At 42.5% G+C, this 24,756-nt stretch overlaps 1 protein-coding gene across 2 annotated transcripts in view; it reads left to right on the plus strand.

Annotated features, from left to right (window-relative positions):
* Positions 1-24,756, plus strand: part of ptprga (protein tyrosine phosphatase receptor type Ga) — a 411,465-nt gene that overhangs the window by 314,539 nt on the left and 72,170 nt on the right. For both annotated transcript variants that reach the window (XM_051921188.1, XM_028825125.2), the window contains exons 9-12: positions 4,117-4,301; positions 9,435-9,543; positions 12,864-12,913; positions 14,350-15,151. In XM_051921188.1, coding sequence (XP_051777148.1) covers positions 4,117-4,301; positions 9,435-9,543; positions 12,864-12,913; positions 14,350-15,151 — 1,146 coding nt within the window. The remainder of the gene's footprint in view (positions 1-4,116; positions 4,302-9,434; positions 9,544-12,863; positions 12,914-14,349; positions 15,152-24,756) is intronic.

Here is a 24,756-nt window from a genome sequence, read left to right on the forward strand (position 1 = left end):
GCATGAAATCTTTATTCAGGATTGGCAACCATTTACTGCAGATGGGTCAACTGAGCTGCCTATCCTTCGATGTTAACAGCATTTACCATCATAAGACATTGTACAGAGCAAGGCCACAATATGGTAAATTCCAAAAAAAACTAAAAGTTTAAAAAATATTTTGAAATCCAAAAAGGGCACAAAATGGCTACACTGGATAACACACGGTATAAGGGAGTGTGCCCGTGATAAGCTGTCAGCCTGTCCTGGGCTTACCTGGATTTGTGCTTAGATGAATGACTGGATATTCAAGTACCTTAGAACAACTGCGACAAGAGCAGGCCATTAAACCCAACAAGTTTGTCCATCCTATTCCCTGAGATTGTCCAAAATAACACCAAGTCGAGGTTTGAAGACCATGCATGTCACATTACACAACTACTGGTCGATGGGGATTTCAGACTTGATAATGGCAGTTGCTGATCTTGTCACCTAAGCATGTCAGTTTACTGTATATGAATAGAAATCATTGCAGATGTCAACTTTGTGCAGCTGTGTGACGGTTTTCCAGCACAGTTTCACACTCCCAGGGTATCACAAGCTCGTTTTTATTTTTATTTTATTCTGACAAACCAATACTGTGCTGCCTGACAGAGCTAGTGCCCATGCTATGGGTTTTCAGCTTTTGGCTTACAGCACATCACATAGGCGAGACCCTCTTCTGTTTGCGAGGTCCAAAGCCCCTGCGTTCCTTATTTCTTGTCACTGCGTTCTATGCTTTGTACTTGTTGGTTTTCAGCTCTTGCACATTGAGCCCACCCGTGTGATTTTGATTTTGTCGAGACGAGTCACAGTCTGGTTGGACTGAGGGGTGTCAGGCCACATTGGTACACTCTGTGACTGCCCTTAACTCACTAGTAAATGAAATCTGTGACTGAAATCAAACGTTGTGTAATGTGACATGGCCACAAAGTCCTGCTCTCCACCACACTATGTTGTCTTGTTATTGTTTTGTGTGAAGAAAATGTTCTAACGTTTGTGCAAAATCTGCCTTGAATTTTCCAGCTGTGGCCCCTATGTTCTCATTCAAGAATTTATTTTAAAGCGGAGCACTAAGGGGGGTTTGGTGGGGTTGTGTGTCTTGCTATTTTGTAGATTTGCTTCCAGACCATTCAGGTGAATTGACCCCAAAACCAAATGCTTCTCCAGCCTTGAGTCTTTATTGCCTGGTCTGCTGACCCACCAAAAAAAAAACACTGGCTTTATGCCCCGTCTTGATTGGTTCTTCTCTCACTTCCACACTTGTTTCATTTTCTTTTCCTATGTGACTCTCCTGCAAGCAACATGTTTCAAATTCCAGGACATGTAATAGTAAACAGACTAGGGGGCATCGGGCAGGGGCCGCTCTCTTCACCCGCAGCAGAAGCACAGATAATTCCCTCTTTTACTCAAATGAAGTTTCTTAAGTGAGACAATCTGATTGTCCTTTGCACCCTTTAGTTCTGCCTGTTCTGCCAACAATGAACAATTTAAAAAAAAAAAAGGGAAATTGGTCCAGATGGGTGGGTGGGGGTGGGATGGGGGGCGCCACCAAACAATGAGCAGAGTATCTGGGTTTAAAATCTGGAACATTTTACAGACGGAGAACAGGGCTGTGACTCCAATCAGCTCTCCGACTTCCTCTGCTGGCATTTTTAGACGTGTTTGGGAAGGGGGGCTGGGTGGGGGTTGGGGAGAGAAAGCGGAAAAGGGGCAGAGGGCAAAAGGACACCTGGGAGGGGTCACGTTCCTGCACAGATTCTTTCTGTCTTAGGCAGAGTCTGTTTAGTTTGTGAATTAAAGCGCCTTGTGCTCTGGAGACTGCGGGACCCCCATGAGTGTGCACTGGAGTGGCAAAGCGTTTCAGGAGTCACGGCTAGTCTTTTGCTGCCATCTAGTGGGGCAAAATTGGAACTGTGCCTTTACCTCATTGTTTTCTTTTGAGCCCTATGACTTGAATGAAAGTGTCCTCTAGAAATACATGTTGTTCTTGTTGCCATAATTACTTACAATGTCATTATCAAACACACTTAACTGAATTTGGGGTCATGGGCAGTGGCATTTCATTGACAAGTTTTTTCTTGTCTTCTAAGAGAGTCAAGGCTGGGGGGCTGTCAAGAGGCACGGCCTGATAAAGCCCATTGTGGCAGTTCTTGTGTGATTTTGGGCTGTACACAAATAAATTGTATTGTATTGACTATGGGAGCTAGATCACCAGCAAAAAATAAGAACCATAAAGTGATGTGACCATCACAGACCCTTCCAGCCCTAGACACGACCACACAATGGCAGTCCTGTGCATAAATGACCATTATTTTCACAGGATTCCTTGTATGAGCTTCCTTCTCTGATAATAAGCAACAGCAGCTTTTATTTCTTCCTCCATTCCTCTAAGGTGAGCTTTGTCCTCATCCTATCCCGAATCCGACTCCCTGGACGATACATAGGGCATGCATTTAAACTCGATCCAAAAGTGCCGTTAGTGCCAAACCATTGTCTGCAGGCAGCACTTCTGGGTCAGGCAGAACCACCTTTGCACAGAGGATTCACCTCCCAATAGCTCCCCCAGCTGGCACACACAGTACCCACCAGGGCATCCTTATGAAACCACAACTCCCAAGCTGTCCTGTGGGAATCGAAACGGGGCTCGCCAAGAGTGGTGCCACCCAGTGTATTGGGGAAAGATGTGAAAGTGGGAGGATATTTGAGGTCTAATGACGATCAGGATTCAGAAGTTACCCTTCATGGAGAGCAATTCAAAAGAGTGGAGACGTTTAAATATCTCAGATCAGTGGTAGCCCAAGTGGATGGAACAATTCAGGAGTATTGTGTGATCGAAAAATTAATGCGCAGGTTAAAGGTGAAGTTTTTAAAAGCAGTGATGTATGGAGCTGAGACATGGACAGCAAAGGGAGTGCAGGAGCAGAAGTTGGATCTGTTAGAAATGAGAATGTTAAGGTGGATGTGTGGAGGTAGAAAAAAGGACAGAATAAGAAATGAGACAATCAAAAGTGGGAGAGACATCTAAAAAACAGGAAAGTAGGATTAGGAGGGATGAACCTGTGATGAGGAGAGACAATGAATGTGTGGACAAAAGGATGATGGGAGTGGAAGTCCAGGGAGAGAGAAAGTGAGGGAGGTCAACGCAGAGGTGGATGGATAAAGTAAAAGAAGATCTGAAGGAAAAAGGTCTGACTGAGGAGGAAGTGCAGAGCCGAGCTGATCAAGCACAGCAACCCCACATACAGTAGAAGTGACAAAAGATGAAGATGAAAAATGCATTATTCTTTGTTTTTGTTCATGTATGTAAGCTGCCTGTGTTATGTTCCATGTGTTTTTGGGTGGTCCCCCAAGAGGTGGGGGCCACCTGCCAATCACCACCAGGAACTGCCCTCCGCTCTATAAATCCTGTGGGTCTCCCACAGTTCCTGGTGGCTCATTTTGAGCGTGCCTGGATTTCCAACCTGTTTGCTCAGGATTTCTATCCTTTGTTCGCCTGGATTGCCTTTTGTTTTAGGCAATTCCATTTTGCCTTTTGTGCTCTACACAGTGCTTGCTTTTGTTTCTTAGCACTTTTTTTGCGTCTTCATTTTATTTTTATAAAGTTGTGTGTGCCCTTGTTACTACCCAGGTTTGACGGTTTTTCACGTCTAGTGGGCATTTTTGGAAGTGCTTTTGTGGACTGATGTGCTTTGGGACTCCTAAGTCACAACACTTGTGTTGCAGTATGTGGGATCAGAATAAGGACAGGTTTACAATCAGGAGTGGATCCTGTTCAGCAGCCTTACCTTCTCTCCATTTACTGAACACGGCTTTTCACATTTGTTGGTTATTGGGAGCTTCAGCCCTATGTTTGGGTGCAAGTCAAGAGCCCGCCCTGAATGGGCTGTCAGTGCCACTCGCACACACTGTCTCACTCATTGGTATAACGTTACTCTTGTGGTCATATTGACGCTCTTTATGGCGCTCTTTATGGCTTTCATTCCCAAATTCTTTATGCTTGAGGGGCTGATCTCAACAGTGCTTCCAGTTAGTGAGGTTTACTTCACCAGCCCATACGTGTTCCTTATGGCGCCTCTCCCTGTTTTTCCTTGACAGCCTGCAGCTCTCCTCCCATCAACATGAAGGTGCAGCCTGTTAATAAAACAGCACTGGTGGTGAGCTGGAACAGACCAGAAAACGTCTACCATCCGCCAATCATCAACTTCGTGATCTCCTACAGCTGGACCAAGAATGAGGAACCCAACGAGCAAACCTTCATCAAGGACAGTGACCAAGACCTGGTAAGAGTCCCGACTGTGCAAGAACAACACTCCTCTCTCTGTCTCAGTGCCCACTGCTCATACTGCTGCAGGACAGCCAACTGTGACTGGCACCTCTTGTGACTGAGCCGCTTAGAAAATCATTTTCTTGTTTTTGCAACGCTATTAGAGGCATTTCTTTGTGGCATTATTAGTTATGATGGCTTTTGGTTTTTTTTTGTTTTCAAATAAAACTGGTTTTATTATTTTTATGTTATATTCCTCCGACAACACCATTTTTGTTTTGGTTATGAGCACCGCCATTCTGTGATATACGTTGCTATCAGCTGTCACTTGTTTGCTGTGTATGTGCGATTCCATCCATCTCAACATCAATAAAGCCCTACTAGCTCTCCATGATTTGGGTACAAATACTAAATCTGATCGCTCAATTAATGAATTTTCATTTGTTCTTCCTGGTTATGACTCTTTAGTTTTGTTCACCTGGCTTTGATCTCACCTAACGTTTTGATTTTTCCCCTTGTTGTTAAGGTGTCTTCTGATTCACAACACTTTTTCGATATGTTGACTTAGATTTAATTTCCCGGTTCAGTCTTTTAGTTGCTCTGCCTTGCATGATGGAATGCCAGATCATATTGGTGGTGATTCATTCCTGGGCTGAGGCAACTTGTCACCGCTGTTACAATGCAAATACTAAGAGAAGCACAGTCAACCTAAAAGCCCCCAAAGACCCACCATAAACAAATTTCAAAAGCCTGCCTACTGGGTCATGTTTTCTGCACCCTTAAATTTTGGACAGTGTAACATAAAGCCTGGTTAAGTGCACATCATCTCTTCCTGCGGTGACCAGGCCAGTTGCAATTAGAGCTGCTTGCTCTTTCAGTCAGGCTTGGGCCCCTTTTGAAAAGTAGGGTGGGCATTGAGTGTTGGGTAGAGTGCTAAAATCAGACAGAAAACAATTTTGGGCCCCTTATTGGAAGGTGAGAAGGGGCTTCAGGTCAGCTGGCTGCCATCCGTTCTACAGGGTGTTGCCCCCAATTGGCCATGTCTGAGAAATGCTGCTCAGACTTCCCTGTCGGGCACCAATTCTGTTCCAGTCTGATAAAGTGCTTTAGAATGGGGTGTCACAATGTCACCCATGTTTCTTGGGGACACTGCTTGATTACTTGGACACACTGAAGTTGATTTATGCTGCGGAGCAGCCAGCTTGTGTCGTTGTCTTTAGTTATTCTAACATTACCTACACTTAACTGTGATGCCATGGATCTTCACACATTGAGATGGACCAAGACTGTTGTTCACATTTGCCCCATTGTCATTTATTTTTAAAGAGCTACACATGTACTCTATAAAGGATATGGAACATTCCAGATCCTAAATGATTACTTAGCCCCCCCATCTTAAATTCAAGTTGTCCTGTTTGAAGTACCCTTTGAGTACCAGCGCATGAGTTGCATTCCTTATGTACAACAGCTTTTCCAGAAGACACCATAGGAGACGGATGCCTATAGATAGATAGATACTTTATTAATCCCCAAGGGGAAATTCACATACTCCAGCAGCAGCATACTGATAAATAACAATATTGAATAAAAGAGTGATAAAAACACAGTGCAAGTTAAAAAGTGCAAGGTGGTAAGTGAGAGGCAGGTATAACCATTAAGCCATATTGAATGAGGTGAATGTGAAAATGACACTCGAGTCTAGCACAGGTATGGCATATTTTGGGCAGCAGGTGGAGCCTTTGAGTTCCGCTTTTAGAGTTTGGGGTGCTGCTTCACCCTCTGATTTAAAAGTGGATGTATGAAGCACACAAACTCCTGTCATTTATTAAAGCCATCCATATTTCATCTCCGCTACTGAACAATCAGCTATTTCAGTGCCAGCAGCAGCTTTGTGTCGCGGCTCAGTAGCTGTGGCGTAATAATCTGGAGCTTTATTTTTCAGGCTAATCCTTTTCAGGGTTCTGTCTGTGCACTGCAGAATAAAGGAAAAGCAATTTACATTTAAAACATATGGGCAGGAAATGGGCAGCTCGACCTGAAAAAGCAAAACACTGCCACCTCTTGGTGGCTGAAAAGCATTGCAGGAATATGTGAAACTGTGCTTAGCCATCCAGTGTGTCCAGCAAATCAGAATTTAGGCCAAGGGCCTCACACTCTTCCCTCCTCAAGGGTCATAATGGCTGCTGTACTATATGGCCAGACATAGGTGGCTGGGCCCCCCTTCAAATCATTGAGTTTAAGTGTTTCAGGCGCATCAAATCAAGCACATAGCCATGCAGCACCATTGATAAGCACTGGAACTTTAAACATGGCAGTTTCATAAGATGCCACCTTACAAGCCAGCAAGTAAAATTTCTGCTCTACTAGGTCTGCCCCTGTCAGATGTAAATGCCACTATTGTGAAGGAGCAACAGCAGCTCAGCCATGAAGGAGTAGACTACGCAAAATCACAGAGTTGGACCACTGAGTGCTGAATAGCATAAAAATGGCCTCTCTTCTGTGGCATCAGTTACATCAGACTTCTCAACTGCCACATGAAAAAGCAACACCAGTTCAAGAACTGTATGTCGGGAGCTTCATGTGATGGGTTTCCATGGCTGAGCACCAACACACAACCCTAAGATCACCATGGGCCGTGCCAAGCGTCAGCTGGAGTGATGTAAAGCCCACCGCCCACCATTGGGATGTGGAGCAGTTCAAATAGATAGATTAATCTGGGTTTGGTGGATGCCAGGAGAATGCTACCTTCTGGACTGTATAGTGCCGACTGTAACGTTTGGTGGAGGAGGGATAATGGCAGGGTCCAGTGAAGAGTACTGTTAATGCCACAGCAGACAAAACCATTTTTTGTGGCAACAGTTTGTTGAAGGCCATTTTGTGTTCTGGCATGACTGTGCCTCTGTGGTCTATAAAGACACAGAGGAACTCAAGTGGCCCTGCCGTTAACCCTACTGAACACCTCCTGGATGAATTGTGAGCCAGCATCACTACCTGACCTCGCAAATGCTCTTTTGGCTAAATGGACACAAACTGCCCAGATACACATCAAAATCTTGTGGGATGTCAGAAGAGTGGAGGCTGTTATAAGGGGGCTAACTCCATATTAATGCACATGGTTTTGGAATGGGATGTCCATCAAGCTCATAAAGATGTGATGGTCAGGTGTCCACAAACGTTTGGCCATGTAGTATAAGATTTGGCATACCAACATTTTATGTGCTTCTGTGTTTTCAGCTTCCAAGATAATTGAGTGGATTTCAAATAAGGGAGACAAAATTTTAACACCTTAAGGCCTGCAGTGCCTGATTTTATGTCAACCATTCTGTTCAATGAGAGGCTCTTTCATGCTTTTAGCTGAACAAGGATTTAGACACTTCATCCATCCATCCATCCATCCATCTTCCTAACTCACTTATGCAGGGCAGGGTCACAGGGGAGCTGCAGCCTATCCCAGCATTCATAGGGCACAAGGCAGGAACAACACCTGGTCAAGGTGGCAGTCCATCGCAGGATGATCACACACACAGACACACTGGGACCAGATTGGCATCACTAATTCACCTAACCCGCATCTTGTTGGACTGTAGGAGGAAACCCATTGGGACATGGGGAGAACATGCAGACTTTACACATGTTCTTTTTCAGCCAGGGTTCCTCTCTTGGCTGGGTTTCAAATCCATGTTTTATGTCCTTTTTGTTCTTTGTTGAGCCATTTATTTATGGTGAAGTTACTTTTATTTATTATCTGCTGTGTCTTTGCTGCCTGTGTTATACTCCATGTGTTTTCACTGCCAGGAACTGCCCTCTGCCCTATAAAACTGGAGGGTCTCCCACAGTTCCTGGTGGTTCATTTTGAATGTGCTAAGGACTAGGTGAGTTATTTTGTTTTCACTGTACTTGTGCTCTGTGGTGGGCTGGCGCCCTGCCCGGGGTTTGTTTTCTGCTTTGCGCCCTGTGTTGGCTGGGATTGGCTCCAGCAGACCCCCGTGACCCTGTAGTTAAGATGTAGCAGGTTGGATAATGGATGGATGGATGGATGTTTTTTTGCATCTGGATTTTTTGAACCAATGCTAATTTTGTTTTGTTTTAGGATTATTTTATTTGAACTTTGTTCACCTTGGATTGCCTTGCTGGCAACTCTTTTATGATTTTTGTGCTTTTGGGAGCTTCACAGTGAGACAGAGCATTTTTTGAAAACAAATAAATCTTTTATTTTATTAAGAATCTACATAGCCCTTTTTTGTATGTAGCTGGGCTTTTAAAGGGATTTTCCCCTCTAGTGGTCATTTCTGGAAGTGGTTTTAAGACTTGTGTGCTTTGGGACTCCCAGTCATAACAACAAAGGGAGCTGCCGGGATGTGAACCCTCACATTAGTGTAAAATACTGCCATCTGTAGGAGACCAAGAGGTATTACAGCCATGTGTGAATTACTATGGTAATACGTATTGTCCCATCCAGATTCCCCAGCATGTAACATTTAGTGCAGTGACCTTAAAGTCTCCTCTCATCGCAGGTCAAGGTGCTTTACTGTTTTATCTACAGACTAGCTTTTCACAGCAGCTAATTCCTTTCTTCGATCTTAATTAATTCTTGATTAGAATTAATTTTGTCATATTTCTGAGCTTCTTGCATGTGCAATTAATTTAGACCACTTTGTGGAGATCTGTTTTCACTTTGACATCAAAGAGCTCTTTTCTGTTGTCAAAAAAGTCAAATGAAATCCGCTGAGATTTAACGTTGTGTAACAAGAATATGTGAAAACTTCCAATGCGTGAATCCTCTTTATCGGCCGTGTTATTTGCTGTGTTTAAACTCTTCTCACTAACAGAGAAACAGAAAGTCGAATGAACAGGTTTCAGTATGGCAGGCCCAGGACACACTGGAGGGATTAGATCTCTTGGCTGGTTTGGGAATGCCTGTAAATTCCCTAGGAAAAGCTGGAATCTGTAGCTGGGGACTGGGGCACAGTGGCCCTCTCGCAGAGAATCAGCTTCAGATGAGATAAGTTGAGCAGCATTTGGGATTTTTGTCTAATATGTTCCTACAATAGCACAATTCAGAAATGCCAGGTGACACGAGACCTCTGGCCACACTTTCCAAACTCAGCTGCTATGGGAATCTCCTCACGTGCCTTACTTTGACTTGCAGGAAGCCGTCATCAACCATGTCTCTGCAGACATCCTGTACCTGTTCCGAGTCCAGGCCGTGTGTCAGAATGACATGAGAAGCGACTTCAGTCAAACGATGCTCTTTCAAGGTGAGTCAAACTTGTAAATAAATACATCAGCATCCGCTTTTCACTGTTGACAAACCATAAATATTTATAGCATTCAGACTTCCATCCCGCTCTTCAGACTGGGCACGGAGGCTCAGAGACTTCTTCTGGGTTTGACAAGGAGACTCTCTCCGATTCTTCATGCACATCCGCCATTTTGTCACTAACCTATTAGCCCCTTAGACCCCGGTTCCCTGCCCAAATGTCTTGTTTACTTTGTTGTTCTCTCATATGGCTGTGTGTTCAGCCCTGCCAAACGCAAACACTGCCATTTTTATCTGAAACAGTGATTTATGATTTCTTCCACATGTCTTGCTTCTCGCTTCCTTTGCGTTCATCTTTCATTGTGTCAGTCTTTATCTTTCTTCTCTACTTTCAAGTTGTGCTTATTTATTTATGTTTAATATATACTGTTAAAGGGTGCTTTTCTTTTTCTGTTGTCCAATTTGAAAATATAAACATCTGAACTATTGCTTTGGGTTTATTTTATTTTAGCTACACTCATAATATCATTTTGCATATGTTAGGACATTTGGGATGAGAATAGGCCATTCAGCCCAACAAACTTGTCCATCCTATTCACTGAGATTCTCTGTTAAAACATCAGAACAATTGCGATGAGAGCAAACTATTCAGCCCAAAAGATTGTCCACACTATTCGCAGAGATTCCGTATTGGAATGTTAGGACATTTGTCACAAGAACAGGCCATTCAGCCCAACAAGCGTGTTCATCTTATTCACTGAGATTCTCTATTAGAACATTTGTGACGAGAACAGGATATTCAGCCCCACCAGCGCGTCAAGGATCTTCACTGGTCTGCCTAGCACCCACTTCAGCTGGAGCAAACCCAATAATGCAAAGCTGGCAAAATAACTAAAAAGATACAAAAAATACACAATCTCCCAGAAGAGGAGGGATGACCGTAAACCCTTGACTTGTTTACCAAAGGGCAAACAGGAATCTTTATAAATCAAAGATTATTTTGCAATTTTGAAAAGGCTGAGCAAGGCAAAAAGAGGCACAAAGGAGTTGCCGAAAGAGGTAATCCCTAGCAAGTCAGTCGCCATACGACAGCCAAAAAAATAATCCAAGAACAAAGCAGAAAAATAATAATAAAAGAGAAACAAAAAGCAGTGAATCCAAACAAAAAATACAATACTCACTATATTCCACAATGAATAAATGACCTCCACTCCTGAGCCTTCTCAGCTCACTTATATAGCCAGAGAGAGGGCTTGGGGGTGGTGAGATCATTGTGGCCCCGCCTCTTGAGGCACCTCCCACAAGGAACATATGTGCTATCTCTGTAGGTTTGCCTAATTATAGAATTACAAATAGAACCATCAGAATCATTATAAATATATGAAAAATAATAACTCACAATTAAGAAAAAGAATAATATAAAATAACCATATATTTGAATCATAACATAACGCTGTAATAATAATAATTAATTTCCAATTATTATTGCAGAAAGAGACCTCAAAGTTAATCCAAACATGCTCAGGATCCTGAGACATTTTGTAAATTATTGACCGTTTATTTTCTGGCTCAGGTATTTAGCTGCAATATCTTTCCAGAGGTTTTTGATACCGAGGAGTCTGATGGAGTTGTTTGTTTTTTGATGTAATGCTTTGTTCTAAACTTCATTTTGAAGTTGACTGCTCTCCACCGCCATTTTGTTTGTCATTCAGCTGTGCTTTTTGCCAGGATTTACCCTGTAAGGGGCGTGGCTTTAGAAGTCATGTGCCTATCAATCATTACACAGCCGGATATGAAGGTTATTCTGGGTTCACCTCCTTATCTGACTTCTGTATGCATTGTGCTTTATTTTCATGAATTTGTGTTTGATTTTTTACTGATTTCTGACCCTGATCTTCTCTCATAGTTTTTTTGGCTTTGGTAATCATTTTTTTTTTGTTGTTCCCCTGGTTCTGACCCCTTGCTTTGTTGTTGTTTTCTTTTTCTTGTCATCATTTTAACTCCCAATTGTTTTCTCTTGCCCTCTGGGTAGAATATGTTATGGCACTGTGACAGGGACGGTCCAACTTCGTCCTTCCTTCTGTTGAAGAGTTTAAGACTAGAGGAAAGCTTTGAATTTTCAGACCGTCTGTATAGTCTGGATTCTTTCTCCCAGATTTGTGCCACATGTTTATAACGTTAAAAGAGTCAAAGTGCAACACCTGGCAAGTAAAAAGCAATGGGTGGAGGAGTATAGGGAGAGCACACCCTCAGTCCATTGCTTTCATCTTATTACACATGATTCATGGGTTCACCAGGCTGCCACATCTTGATGATTTTTTGTTTAATTAAGGTGTAGTCTTGAACTTTGAATCGGCAAAGCCATCCATGTGTACGGTGACCATACGACCCGTTTTAACAGAACGTTCCATTTTTAGTCGCCCCGTCATTTAATAAATGTGCACAAAACTCCAAGCTGGTTTAATGAGTCATGTCCAGTTTTGGAACTCTGTGCATCTGGTCAGCCTATCCGTGTGGAAATCATGAAAGTGAAGGATCTTCTTTGATTTCATTAATCATCAACATATGGCTCGCATTTCTCTTATTGATGGTGCAGTATGAGAGCATGAAATGGTTATTTTCGCCCATCTGAGCCGCAAGTCAATTATCTCAACCCATTGTGCTGAGGATCCAAACTGATTAACAATGCTGTTGTCCAATAAAAAGTCAATTAACACTTCACTGCTCCCCCATTTCTGGTGTCTGACTCCTGCGATTGCCATCCGTTCAGTTCTCTTCTTTACTTACTTTGCAGATACAGTTGGTGGGCAAGAATGATGGAGCAGCACGGTTTATCTCCGCAGTGCACATGTATTACATTTCCCAGCTCAGCCATCTTTCAGCCATAAAAGCGCTTTGCCTGTATCTGCTGAATGAGAGAGGCAAGGAGATTACATTTTGAAGTGACGCAAGGGGAAACAAAATATAGAGCAGCCACCGACACACACAGTAAATGGCAACCAAGGAGACAAGCTGCCTTCACGTTTTGTTTGGGATTCAATTGTGCTTGAAAGTAGTAGATTTTACAAACATTATCATGATCTAATAAGTGCAGGGCCACAGCCTTGTTGCCTTGGACTTGCAAACAGAGGCTTGGTGGGAACCGTGAGGACGTCTCAATCGGTCAATAACAGATTTAGAGCTCTATTTGTCATTGTTGACATGCCAGATAATGCTAAAAGATGGAATTAACAGAAGAGGCAATGAAAGAGATAGTTCTTTTAAACAACATTCATTCCTGACATGCTTTCTCTTTATCTCTTTTTTTAAATTATTTAGCCAACACAACCAGAATATTTGAAGGCACCCGAATAGTGAAAACTGTAATGGTGAGTAGATCTAGCTTTGTAGTGTCTTCTTTTTAAGAGCAGCCAGTAGATGGCGCCATTTAACATGTGTGCTTATCAGTGATGAAACCTCATGAGCAGAGCGTCAGCTGAACGGAGCAAAAGCCCAATGTCACAATAATAATGATGCTTAAAGTGACAGGGGGACCTTACCACAGTTTTCATTTCACTTAAGGTTGAAGTGTCTGCACATCATTATGATGAGAAATAAAAAGACAAAATCTGGGTAATATCTGCAGTTGTTGTCAGTTATTCAATGTGTGCTTGCCTGGATAGAAAATGAACTGCATTACTGAATTACACTTTGGTAAAAAGGTATTGTTATTAATATTTTTAAGAAAGCAAGATGGGTATGAAATTAAGTTAAATTTACATATGCTCTGTTTATGTACTGTATGTGGGCCTGCATTTTTGTATATTGCCTTAATATGTGTCATCCATGTGCAAGTGGGTTTACATGGGTGTATTCTATATAGAGCACCTATGTTTGTTATACCGTCTGTTATAAGTGGTGTGTGTGCGTGTGTGTGTGTGTGTGTATACAGTCATGTGCTGGCTTTCTGGCGGACCAAGTTGAGGCCATAGAAAAACAATGGGGTAATAATGTATAAATTGCCAAAACCAACTGTAGGGCCCTTCAAGGTTTGATTTGATGGGCGCTTCTCCGCATGGCTAATTCTTACATATTCAGCCCTTCTTCACATCAGTGTTTCTCACCTGTTATAGTCCCATGACCCAATTTCACCTTTTTAAATTCATTGACAACCCACTAGCAGCAATTGCTAACCATGCCCTTGGTGAAACAAGTACAAAGGTGGTCCCTCTTGGTGAAATTAGCTCACTTAGAAACGAGGAAACACATTGTGAAATGCTGCTGATCAGTGAGTTGACCCACCGCAGATCACTCACAAACTAACGACGGCAGCCCACAACCCAATGGTGGCGCAATCCGGTAGTTGAGGAACAGCAGCCTAGGCAACCCACTTGTGAACCAACAATGATGTGACCAAATAGTCCAGTTATTTACCCCCTGTGAGATGCTAGCAGACTTTTCATTTTGAGGCAGATCTTTCTAGTAGGCTTTTCTCAGCATGGATTGTGATTTTCACATTTGTGCCCCGGCCACAGTGCCCAGTAGGGGAGGGAGAGTGGATTTTTTCCTACAAGAAAAGGTCCCTTGACATCATCCACATATTGTTCAATCATAGCTTCAAGTGGGCACTGTCATGTGCCGGACAAACAAAGATGTTCTTGCAACAAAAATTTTAAGGTGCAGAATAATACGATAAAATAATCAGAAGGTGGATAATCTTTGTGGAGTGTATGTGAGTGCCCCGTGTGTTCAGGTTCATCTTTGCACCTCATGTTTTGCTCAGTATTAACGTCCATGTTTTGTGTTCTTTCTCTTACCCCCAAAGCCTACAGAATCTCCTGCTCCTGCTGATATGGCACCCATCAGTTCAGGGTCTTCTACGTGGACTTCTTCTGGCCTTCCCTTTTCCTTTGTATCCATGGCTACTGGCATTGGACCTTCATCCAGTGGCAGCCAAGCAACAGTGGCTTCTGTAGTGACCAGCACCTTCTTGGCAGGCCTGGGGTTCAGTGGCGGAGTCATATCTTCATTTCCCAGTTCAGTTTGGCCGACTCGGTTGCCACCGGCATCTTCAGCCACCACCAAACAGACTGTAAAACCTGTGGTGCCAACCTCTGAGCCAACGGCAACTCCGGCCTCTGATGGAGATGCTGCCATTGCTAAAGAAAAAGAAGGTGGGGATGAAGGAGAAAAAGACAGCAAAGGAGAGGGTGAGGAAGGTGAAAAGGAAGAAGAAGAAGAGGGAGACAAGGGGAATGACGAAAAGAAAAAGGTGGCAGGAGATGTGTCAGAGACTCACGAAAATAAGACTGAGCCTAAAATCACCACCACAGCCACCCCAGCATCAACCGCCAAGGAGAAAGAGCAGAACGAGAGTCTTGTTGTTTCCCATGACTTGGAGGACAGCATCATTCCCACTCTTGCAGCTGAAGACCAAATTGTGAAGGACATAAATGGCACCTCCGGCAATGTGTTAGAAACCACAACCAGTGAATATGTTTTAACGACTAGAGGACGGGCGCTGGGTGAAGAACCAAGGGCTCCAACGATCCATCCAAAAGCAGCAGATGGTGAAAGTACTGATGAAAAGAGAAGGAGTGGCATTGACAAGACTTTTATCTATACAGGTAAAATTCACAAGTCTTTAATGAAGCAATAGTGTGATTTTTCCCCAATGGGGCTGCACAGTAAGGATTTGGATTCAAATAATGTCCCCTTTTCTGGCTAGGACTGTATTTACACGCTTAAAATACAGTTATCCCTTGGTGTTCACAGGGGTTACAGAGACAGGACCCCTATGAGTGCAAAAATTTACAAATACATCTTGGACCCATGATTACTGTGTATTATAAGTTTATTGCACTAAACTAAGATGCAAGAAATTATCACTGCGCATGCAAATCACACATGTGAGCCTGGCGCAAGGTGTGTGGCGTCCCCCAGACAGAGTTAATTTAAAAGAAGTGAGCTCCTCTTCTGTGCTTCATATGGTTACACATCGGTGTTAAGGAGCTGCAGTGGAGTGCTTATTTCATGAAAGATCCAAAAGCCATCCTTGTCTATAGTTAAAATTGATGCTTTGAACTGCAGTTTACTGATTGGCCAGAAGAGGGCAGGATTTAACAATCTTTTTGCATTCATCTCAAAATGAATTTCTTAGTTAACTTTTTAAATACAATGCGATTGTCACCTTTAACCTGGATAGTTTGTGACATCTGTATGGTAAATCTAATTAACATTTCCAGATATTTCAAAATGAATTTCAAAGGATACATTTGGTATTTTTCAATCCAGTATTATTTCTTCATAAACATGGCCTACTGTATATGCATTTGACATGTGAAATTGTGTTCCAAAGTCCAGGGTTTTCTATAAAGTTTAAAAAAACAGCTTGGCGCTTTACAATGGAGGCAGTCGGACATGAAGCTCCACCATGAAACTCCATCGGAAAATAAATCCTTAAAACTTACCAAATGTGCTCTCTGAGTTTCAATAAAAGAAAACGTGCCTTCAGAGTTTCCAAGGTATGTTTGTAACAGAAAGAAAGGGATCTGGAAATAATCTTTTTATCACAAATTCCTGGTAGTATTTTTCTCAAGACAAGGATACGCTTTGTATTCGCTTGTGTGAGTTTATATATAAACGTGGAGGAAAATCAAAAGAGGTTATTGTGGAAGACAAGCTGAGGTAGCAGGTACAGCTGGTTTTATGTTAGATAGATAGATAGATAGATAGATAGATAGATAGATAGATAGATAGATAGATAGATAGATAGATAGGAAAGGCACTATATAATGGATAGATACTTTATTCATCTTCTCAGGGAAATTCAGACGTCCAGTAGCTCAAACACATCAGTAAAAATTGTTAAAAATATAAAAGCAAGGAGATAAATAAATAAATAAATAAATAAATTGTAAAAAGTACAAATGGGTCATTTGGAAGGTAAAGTGATGGCTGAGTTATGAATCACTTGTGTTGACATCAGCATTATAAAATCTCACGGCAGTAGGAACAAATGATCTTCTAAAGCGTTCTGTCCTTCAGTGTAGTGAGAGAAGACGACTGCTACGTTTACTTCTCTGACCCACCAAGATATCATGGAGAGGATGACTGCTATTGTCATGGATGGCCTGTACCTTCCTCCCCATACACCTTTCCACCACAATCGCAAGCGAGTCCACAGTTCTGCCCAGCACCGAGGCAGCCATGTTCACTAGCTTGTCCAGCTGCTTAGTGTTCTTATCTGTCTTGGCATAAAAACTGGACGTATTTGGTAAGCTTTAAAGCTTTTGTTTACCAACTTTACATATTCCATAATAATTCCAAAGTAAAATGCCAGTGTGGGCAAGATATTTAAAAAATGTGTTGAAATCACTGGACTTTGGAACATATTTTATGCGCATAGAGGGTGTTGGTAAAGAAATAACTGACTTGATAAACGCCAGAGTTTCCCTTTCCATGTCGTTTACTGAAAGTTGTTTTTCAGATTATCAAAATATGTTCCTTTACAATCTCCAGCACATTGTAAGACATCCCAAATGCATTTCAAGGTATATTAAAATAGACGGGACATCCCATTGTCAACATTAGTGATTTTTCAGGGGGTCACATTGAATTGCACTTCAGGTGTCTCAGAATGCCTACAGACTTATTTTAACTTATTTTAAGATATCTGGAAGTGCACTTATCTGCCTTACCCCACTCCATCTAACACCTGGCATTGAACATAGTGACCTTAGACTTGGGCGCTGCTTCTCAGCCATGGAAACCCATTTCATGAAGCGCCTGATGGACAGTTCTTATGCTGATGGTGCTCTCTTGTGAGTGACGCCACATAGGAGCGTCTGTTTTTGCATGGCTATGTGCCTTAGCAGTCGGCAGCCCCACTCTGAGTCTATGAGCTCCACGGCTTTGTGGCTGAGCTGCTGTTGCTCCTTCCACTTCACAGTCGTAGCTCTTATGGTTAATCAGGGCAGACCTGGTAGAGCAGGAAGTTCATGTACTGACTTGTGGCTAAGGTGGCACACTCTGACAAGGAAGTTGCCAGTAGCTACATTTGTTGCCTCACCAGCATATATCACGTCATACACTTTGATTAAGTTTAAGATCAAAGTTCTAGCCCCAGTGATTTGAGGGTAATTGTGTGACAGATGGACACAAACCCTCATCTTATATATTGTACCACCAGGGGGCACCAGTGAGTCCCAAACTGCAGATATAGTAATACCTATGATATTACATAGATATTTATTCAGTCAAAGCACTCTTCCAGTGATCACCCATTCAAAGATCAGCCACAATACAAACAAATTCATCAAAAAGTGACTTCCCAGTGTGAGGTGGTGGGCTCCTTTTCAAACCGGACCTGGGAATGCTTCCGGTGTCACAGCACTTCCAGCTCATATGGAAAGGAGAGATGTCCTCTCCTGACAGCGCCCAGTGCCACCATCCAAGGACCCTGGCAGGGTTGCACTTCTGTATTCCAACTCTCAAGCACCCCTGCTGGTCTCCAAACAGGGCTGCCACAAGAGGACCACTGCCACCTGCTGTATGGGGAATGGAACTGCTCCCTGCTTCCACTGCTTCAACAATTAATATTATTCCGGCTGGGCATATATATATGATACAGTATCTGCCAAATATAACACAGAGTACACAACACGTGTTATATTATTTGGCAGATACTGTATCACATATCTTTGATCTGCTTCTTGCAACTGAGAGGACGTGGCAGATGTTTGCCAACTGGCTGACCAACCACAAACATTAGGTAACGTAGGTAACCACCTAATAATAAGATTCAGATTCAATTCAGATAAAAAAAAAAGGAATATATATATATATATAGATTGCAGATAATTTGCCCAAAGAAATAAAGTAAAATGAGTGTGAAACAAAATGCCGTTACAACCTAAGTATCCGTTCATCTTGCATTCATAAGCTTACTAGCAGGTCGCTGTCCATCTTGTGTTGGTTATGTTGGCCTTTAAATGCAGTGGCAGAGATAAGCAGCATGGCCTCTCCTCCTCTTCTCAGGATGGCAATGACAGAGACGGAGAGCAGCATGCAAGCCTTCTGTTATGGCTCTGTAGCCCCTGACTCCCCGGATACAACCTGTCAGCACTTCCTCCAGTTTCAAAGGAGGCACAAAAGTAGTTTCATAACGTCCCACCTTTGATATTCAACAGTTTGTATGATATAATGTTAACATTTTATTTACCTTTTTAATTGTTTCCTCATATTGCTTAAACCTCTGTGTCAACATAACCCCCTAAATCCCTTCCAGAGGTTGCTTCCTGTAGCTTAGTGTCTCCCATCTTGTGTTTATAATTGATGTTCCTGTTGTCCTTGTGTGGCACTTTGCACTTTTCAACTTTAAACTCCATTTTCCAAGTGTTTGCCCAGTCCTGAAGCTTGTCCAGGTGTTCTTGAATACTTTTTGCCACCTCCTCAGTGTCTGCCATTCCTCCAATTTTTGTATCGTCTGCAAATTTCACAAGTATACTAACTTCACCGAAGTCCATGTCACTGATATAAATCAGACAAAGTAACAGTCCCAGGACAGACCCCTGAGAGACTCCACTGATGACCCCTCTCCATTCCCCTGTTATCTGGACTCTTTGTCTCCTGCCAGTTAACCAACTTGAGATATAGTTTTGTAGGCTACCTCTGATGCCCACAGCTACAGCAAAAAGAAAAAGCAACAGTGCGGCCAAATCATTGATTTAGTGTTTCCAAGTCAAAGTGGTCCCCATCGATGGATCGATTGATAGTTTAAACTTTCATTCCTTCAGAATGCCCACCTGCAAAGGGTGCGTCACTTTTTTCTTGGTGTATATTTTGCTTCCTCCAGGAGGCCTACAACTAGGAGGATTCACCCTAGCGTCCTTCTGATCAGTTAGCTGCTGCCTTCTGACGCGCGTGTGAACTGAAGCTGCCACCTGAATCTTGACATGAAAATTCCATTGTGTGCAAAACTGCAGCTCGTGTTTTGTTTTTTTGTTTTTTTTGCAGCAGCTGACGTCTTGCTGTCCTGGCAGCTCTAAAGCTCCACATGCTTTCATTTGCCTCTCCAGTTTGTGATTTTAAACCCTTCCAGCAATTGGAGATCCTTGAACCCCAAGCAGTTAGTAACACTGCTCAGCAAATGCCAGGCCCTCTCGATGTTTATTTAATTATTTCAGAATTGTGCGTGTAAATGCCAGTCACTGTGTGGGCAGGTTTTATAACCACGGGGGAGCTGTAGGCAGCTCTTAGTGTGACATATTGTAGACTTGAATTGATGTAATCGCCACCACGTTTATGAATAATGGGGGTGAAGACTAAATTATAGCTCTAATGGCATGTAGTCGTTTGGGATGGGAGGTATAAAGCACAGTAGTCACGTCTCTGTTTGGAAATCAGCTTTTCGCTTGGCATGTGTGTGGCACACAAGTCGTGTCGTGCTTAGGCTTTGCTTCTGCCAGGACTAAATGTGCAAGTGCCACGAGGGGGTGAAAAGTTCAGGAGGTGTCATCGTGCTGCTGTGTATGACAGGGATCTGCCCCGAGTAGCAAGTGCAGCTGTCCTTTTTCAGAGCCTCCATCTTCCTGTCTACGGAGGCATGTATTTCAGCTTGGTGACCGAGGAACTGACCTCTGTTTGTGATTTGGAGGTCTTATTTATTTGCTTCTGGTATTTCCATACATCTGTCTGAATCTTAATTTCTTCCTTCTGGGGTTTTGTCATGCAGGGAATTTATTTTTGTGGTTTAAACCTTTATTTGAAGACGTTGAAATGATTATATGTTCTGCCACAACAGTTTGATTGTTCATGATAAGTGCGGCCATCGAGTGTTCTGTATTATTTATGATTGCTGGGGTTTTGGTTACCAGCAGTGATTGGGAGTGACGGCTTCTATGTGACCATTTAAAAGGTGGACACCATGCATTTCACCGTCATCCAAGATTACGGATAACTCTCCCTCTGTGTTGAGGTGTGAATGTTCCTGAAAGTTTATTGGTACTCGATCCCTTGGTGGTTTTGTTGACTGTGATTGTGTGATTCGTGTTATTAGTGAAGGTGAAGGTGAGACGGCCTCTCTGGCTGTAACCCTATCTTACGGTCTTGTGTCTCGTTTGGCTTCAAACACTCGTATTTCTGACTGCCTCCTTGTGGTGGTGGCGGCATATCAGCCTGTAAACCAGAAGGTCCCATTCCTGCCGATTACCCGCTGAGCAGGACACGTAATCAGTCTGAGCTCCACCTGTGACACCTCCACGCAAACAGTTGTTGTGTGTTCCTCTACTTCTCAAGCATCCTGGATGGGTGCTCAGTATAGAAAGGCGCCATATAAAATGAAGGTTGCTAGTTTGTCTAAGTTGCATATTTCTTTTCTAAAGATGGTCCTAAGAAACTTTACAAGTACAGAAGAATAAAATACAGTGGATTCCGAACGTACTCAATTCCTTTCACTTTTTGCATACTTTATTGTGTTGTTGATTTCATTTTTACTTTCTTGTATACAAAGTATAGGGAAAGTATTGTAATCATCTAAAGATTCCATGTTGAGATTTTGATGAATCTCAACGTCTTAGACTTCCCTGACTTTCTCGTATACGAAGTGTAGGGAAAGTATTAGAATCGTCCAAAAATTCCTTTTCAAGATTTTGATGAATCTCGATCTTTTAGACCTCACCGTGTCCGAAAATACCATTTCTGGAATGATGTGTGTGTGTGTATGTGAACATGATAACTTGAGTACGCTTTCACTTCAGTCAACCACATTTTGCATACAAGTATTGGGTACAAAATGCAGATTTCTATCAACTTTTGAGCTATTTCCATTAACCGGAAGTGATACTTTACCTTTTATTTGTGCAGCTGCAGAGTCCGATTTATTCAACTTTACTTTTAGAATAATTGTTCAATATATTATTAATTTGATTTGATTTATTGTTGGTGGATCTTTAATGTACATAATATAAAAATATAATCATTGTCTTGCGGTTTACTCCTCAAATATCCATCCCCATATCTGAGTATACAAGAAAGTCGAGAGAACACCACTCCCAATTTTTAATGCATAAAGTTAACATTTTTGCCCATCAATCTACACTCAGTAGCCCATAATGACAAAGTGAACACATGTTTTTAGAATGTTTTACAAATTTATTAAAAATCCAAAAGTGAAATCTCTCATTTCTAGGAGTATTCAGACCCTTTGCTGTGGCACTCCAAATTGTGCTCAAGTGAAGAAGAAGAAGGAGAAGGCATTGCATTTACAGTATATAGCTTTTTACATGGGGAGGGCACTTCACCCAGCACTAACATGCTCCATCCTTCCAGCAGCTATTTAGCCCCAGTACACTCACCACACATGAGCTATCAGGTGATAAAGGGATGACAGAGATTGTTAGCCAATAAGGGATAGGGTTGATCAGGTGGTCCGAAATGAAGCTCAGAGACCTTTTATGACACCAGAGAGTCAGGACCTCAGCCTTACAGTATGTCTCATTTGCTGAGGTGCCTCCTGTTGGCTTGAATTCTCCTTGGGATGTTCCTTGAACTTGATTGGAGTCCACCTGTGGCAAATTGAATGAACTGCATGTCGTTTAGAAAGCCAAACGTGTCCCTCTGCACAGAAGGACCCACAAGTCACATTGCATTTCAGGGCAAAAACCAAGCTGTGAAGTCCAAGGAACTCTCTGTAGACCCCGGCAGTCAAATTGTGGTGAGGCGTAGGTCACAGCTAGGAGATCAAACCATGTCTAAAGCATTAAATGTTCCCAGGAGCACATTGGCCTCAAGAATTGTAAAACGGATGAAGTTTGAAACCACCAGGACGCTTCCCAGACTTAGTAACTGGACAGGAAGGGCCTTGGTCAAGGAGGCAACCAAGAACCCAGTGGTTACTCTAACAGAGCTGTAGAAGCCTTCTGCTGAGATGGGAGAACCTGTCAGAATCTGTCACTTGCCAACCAAAAATTACCTTTTTCCATTCCATCTATTGATTTATCAATGAAATATAAATTTGCAAAAAATTCTAAAATCCTGTTTTCACTTTCGTTGTATGCTATTAAGTGTTGTTTGACAAGGTAAAAGTTTCACAAAGTAAGATGGTTTTAGCACAAGGCTGTAAATGTCAAAGTGAAGGGTCTGGAAACTTTCTGAAGACACTGTAAATGTGTTGTATGTAAGAAAGCACACACACCTGTGGTGTAAAATGTCATTCTTATAATGGCTTTGTTGTATACATCGTTTATCCATCCACTTATAATAATAATAATAATAATAATAATTCATTACATTTATATAGCGCTTTCCAGTCCTGCTTATTCAGAGCGGAGTCATGGGGGAAAGGTGCAGACTAAACATCAGGTGCCAGTCCATCGCAGAGTGAACACACACACAAACACACACACACATCAACGATTCACTTAACCTGTCTGAAACACTGGGAGGAAACTGTATGAACACAGAGAGAACATGAAGACTCCACGCAGGGAGCACCTGGGACTTCTTGTTGTGAAGCAGCAATGTTACCACAGCTCTGCTCCTACCTGTGTATCTTTTATATTAGATAGATAGATAGATAGATGTGAAAGGTGCTACATGGAACTTATAATAAGGCGTGAAAGGCATTATACATGCATAATATGCAAGATAGACAGACAAACACATAGATATGAAAGATATTATACAAAATAAACAGGTGTGAGGAGCAAAATACAAGATAAATATGAAAGGCTCTGTAGAATGAACTGACAAGCACACGGACGTGAAAGGCACCAGATAACAAAGAAAGGGGAGGAATGACACTAAACAAGGTAGAGATAGGGTGGTTGACATTAAAGACCCTATAAAACAGGTAGGGAGGTATGAGGCGCCCAATACAAGACAGATATGAGGAGCACTACATGATGGCGAGATATGAAAGTCAATATATAACAGGCAGAAATTTAGATACAAAAGGCACTATATGATTGATAGATGGATATTTAATATGAAAGACAGTATATGATAGATAGATAGCACTTTGTCACCAGCGGGAAATTTGTTTTTCTGCTGAAGCCCTCAAACCCCCCCCCAACAAATACACACCAGAATTAGTAAAAAGAGGAACTTCTGACTTAGCTATGGATAAAAGAGCCACCCCAGTCCCAGTCCCAGTGAGGCGCTCTAAAGGTGTGTTGCTGTTGGCTAAAGGAGCCCCCATAGCGTTTCTTCACAGTGTGTCTATCCTATAAATGTAATTCCTAATTTTAGCAGAACGCATGCACTTTTATTACATATGAATTGCTCATTTTTGAATCTCCTCCCTGTAGATTAATCAGTGACAGAGAGACAGTGGCCATGTCACACACGAAGGTGTAAATGACAGAAGGGATTCCTCCTCTCCAGTAACGCCGTCCATATCGGAGTTAACTGGCAGTTAATTTGGTGGCGTTTGTGCGGCTTTCCTTTATCATGTCCTGGTTTCCTGCCAGGAGCGCCGTGTGTGCTGCTGTATTTTGCACTCTGGGCACGCACACCCCCCTGCTCCACTCTGATTAGCACCTTAGCCAAGCCTGCCTGTTAAAGGCCATTACCTTCCTCAACGGAGCCCTGGCCTACTTTGAGAGCGCGCTGAGAGATGAGAACAGAGCTCTGCTGTGGCCATACGTGCGGCCCCTGCTCCATTTTTAGCTCCCTGGCAAAGTGAAGCAGCTGCACGCCGGCTCTTTACTCGTGTGGGTCCCTGTGCTTCGAAGCTCCTCGATTAACTCGTGCCGGCAGACCGTCTAAGCGATTTTCGACTCTGCTGTGAGCCCACATGTTGTGTGGCATCTTAAGACCCCAATTATCTGCGCAGCGGCTACATGCTGAGAAAAGCCAATTATCAGGGTCTCCTGGACTTCATTGTTTACACTCTTAGAAAATGTGGTAACCCTGGAATAAAAAAATGAGAGCTTGGAACTGTTCCGGAAAGCTGGGGCATGGTAGGTGATACTGTCTGGATCTCTGTTTTGCCAAGATAGGGGCGCAGACTGCGAGAGCCCGCCAGGCTAATCTGGGGGCCAATCTAATGTGTAGTGGAGCAGTTTGCTGCTAGATTAATTTATTCATTATGTGAATAATAATATATTTTGTATTTTAGCTTTGGCTATGTGACACTGAAAACCAGAGACAGGATTTGTAAAGCTTTATTTTTTCTGGAAATTTCTCATACAAATATCATTTTATTTTCTGCAGTGGTAGTTCCTTTTCT

This window comes from Erpetoichthys calabaricus, chromosome 18, assembly GCF_900747795.2.
Source record: "Erpetoichthys calabaricus chromosome 18, fErpCal1.3, whole genome shotgun sequence".
NCBI lineage: Eukaryota > Metazoa > Chordata > Cladistia > Polypteriformes > Polypteridae > Erpetoichthys > Erpetoichthys calabaricus.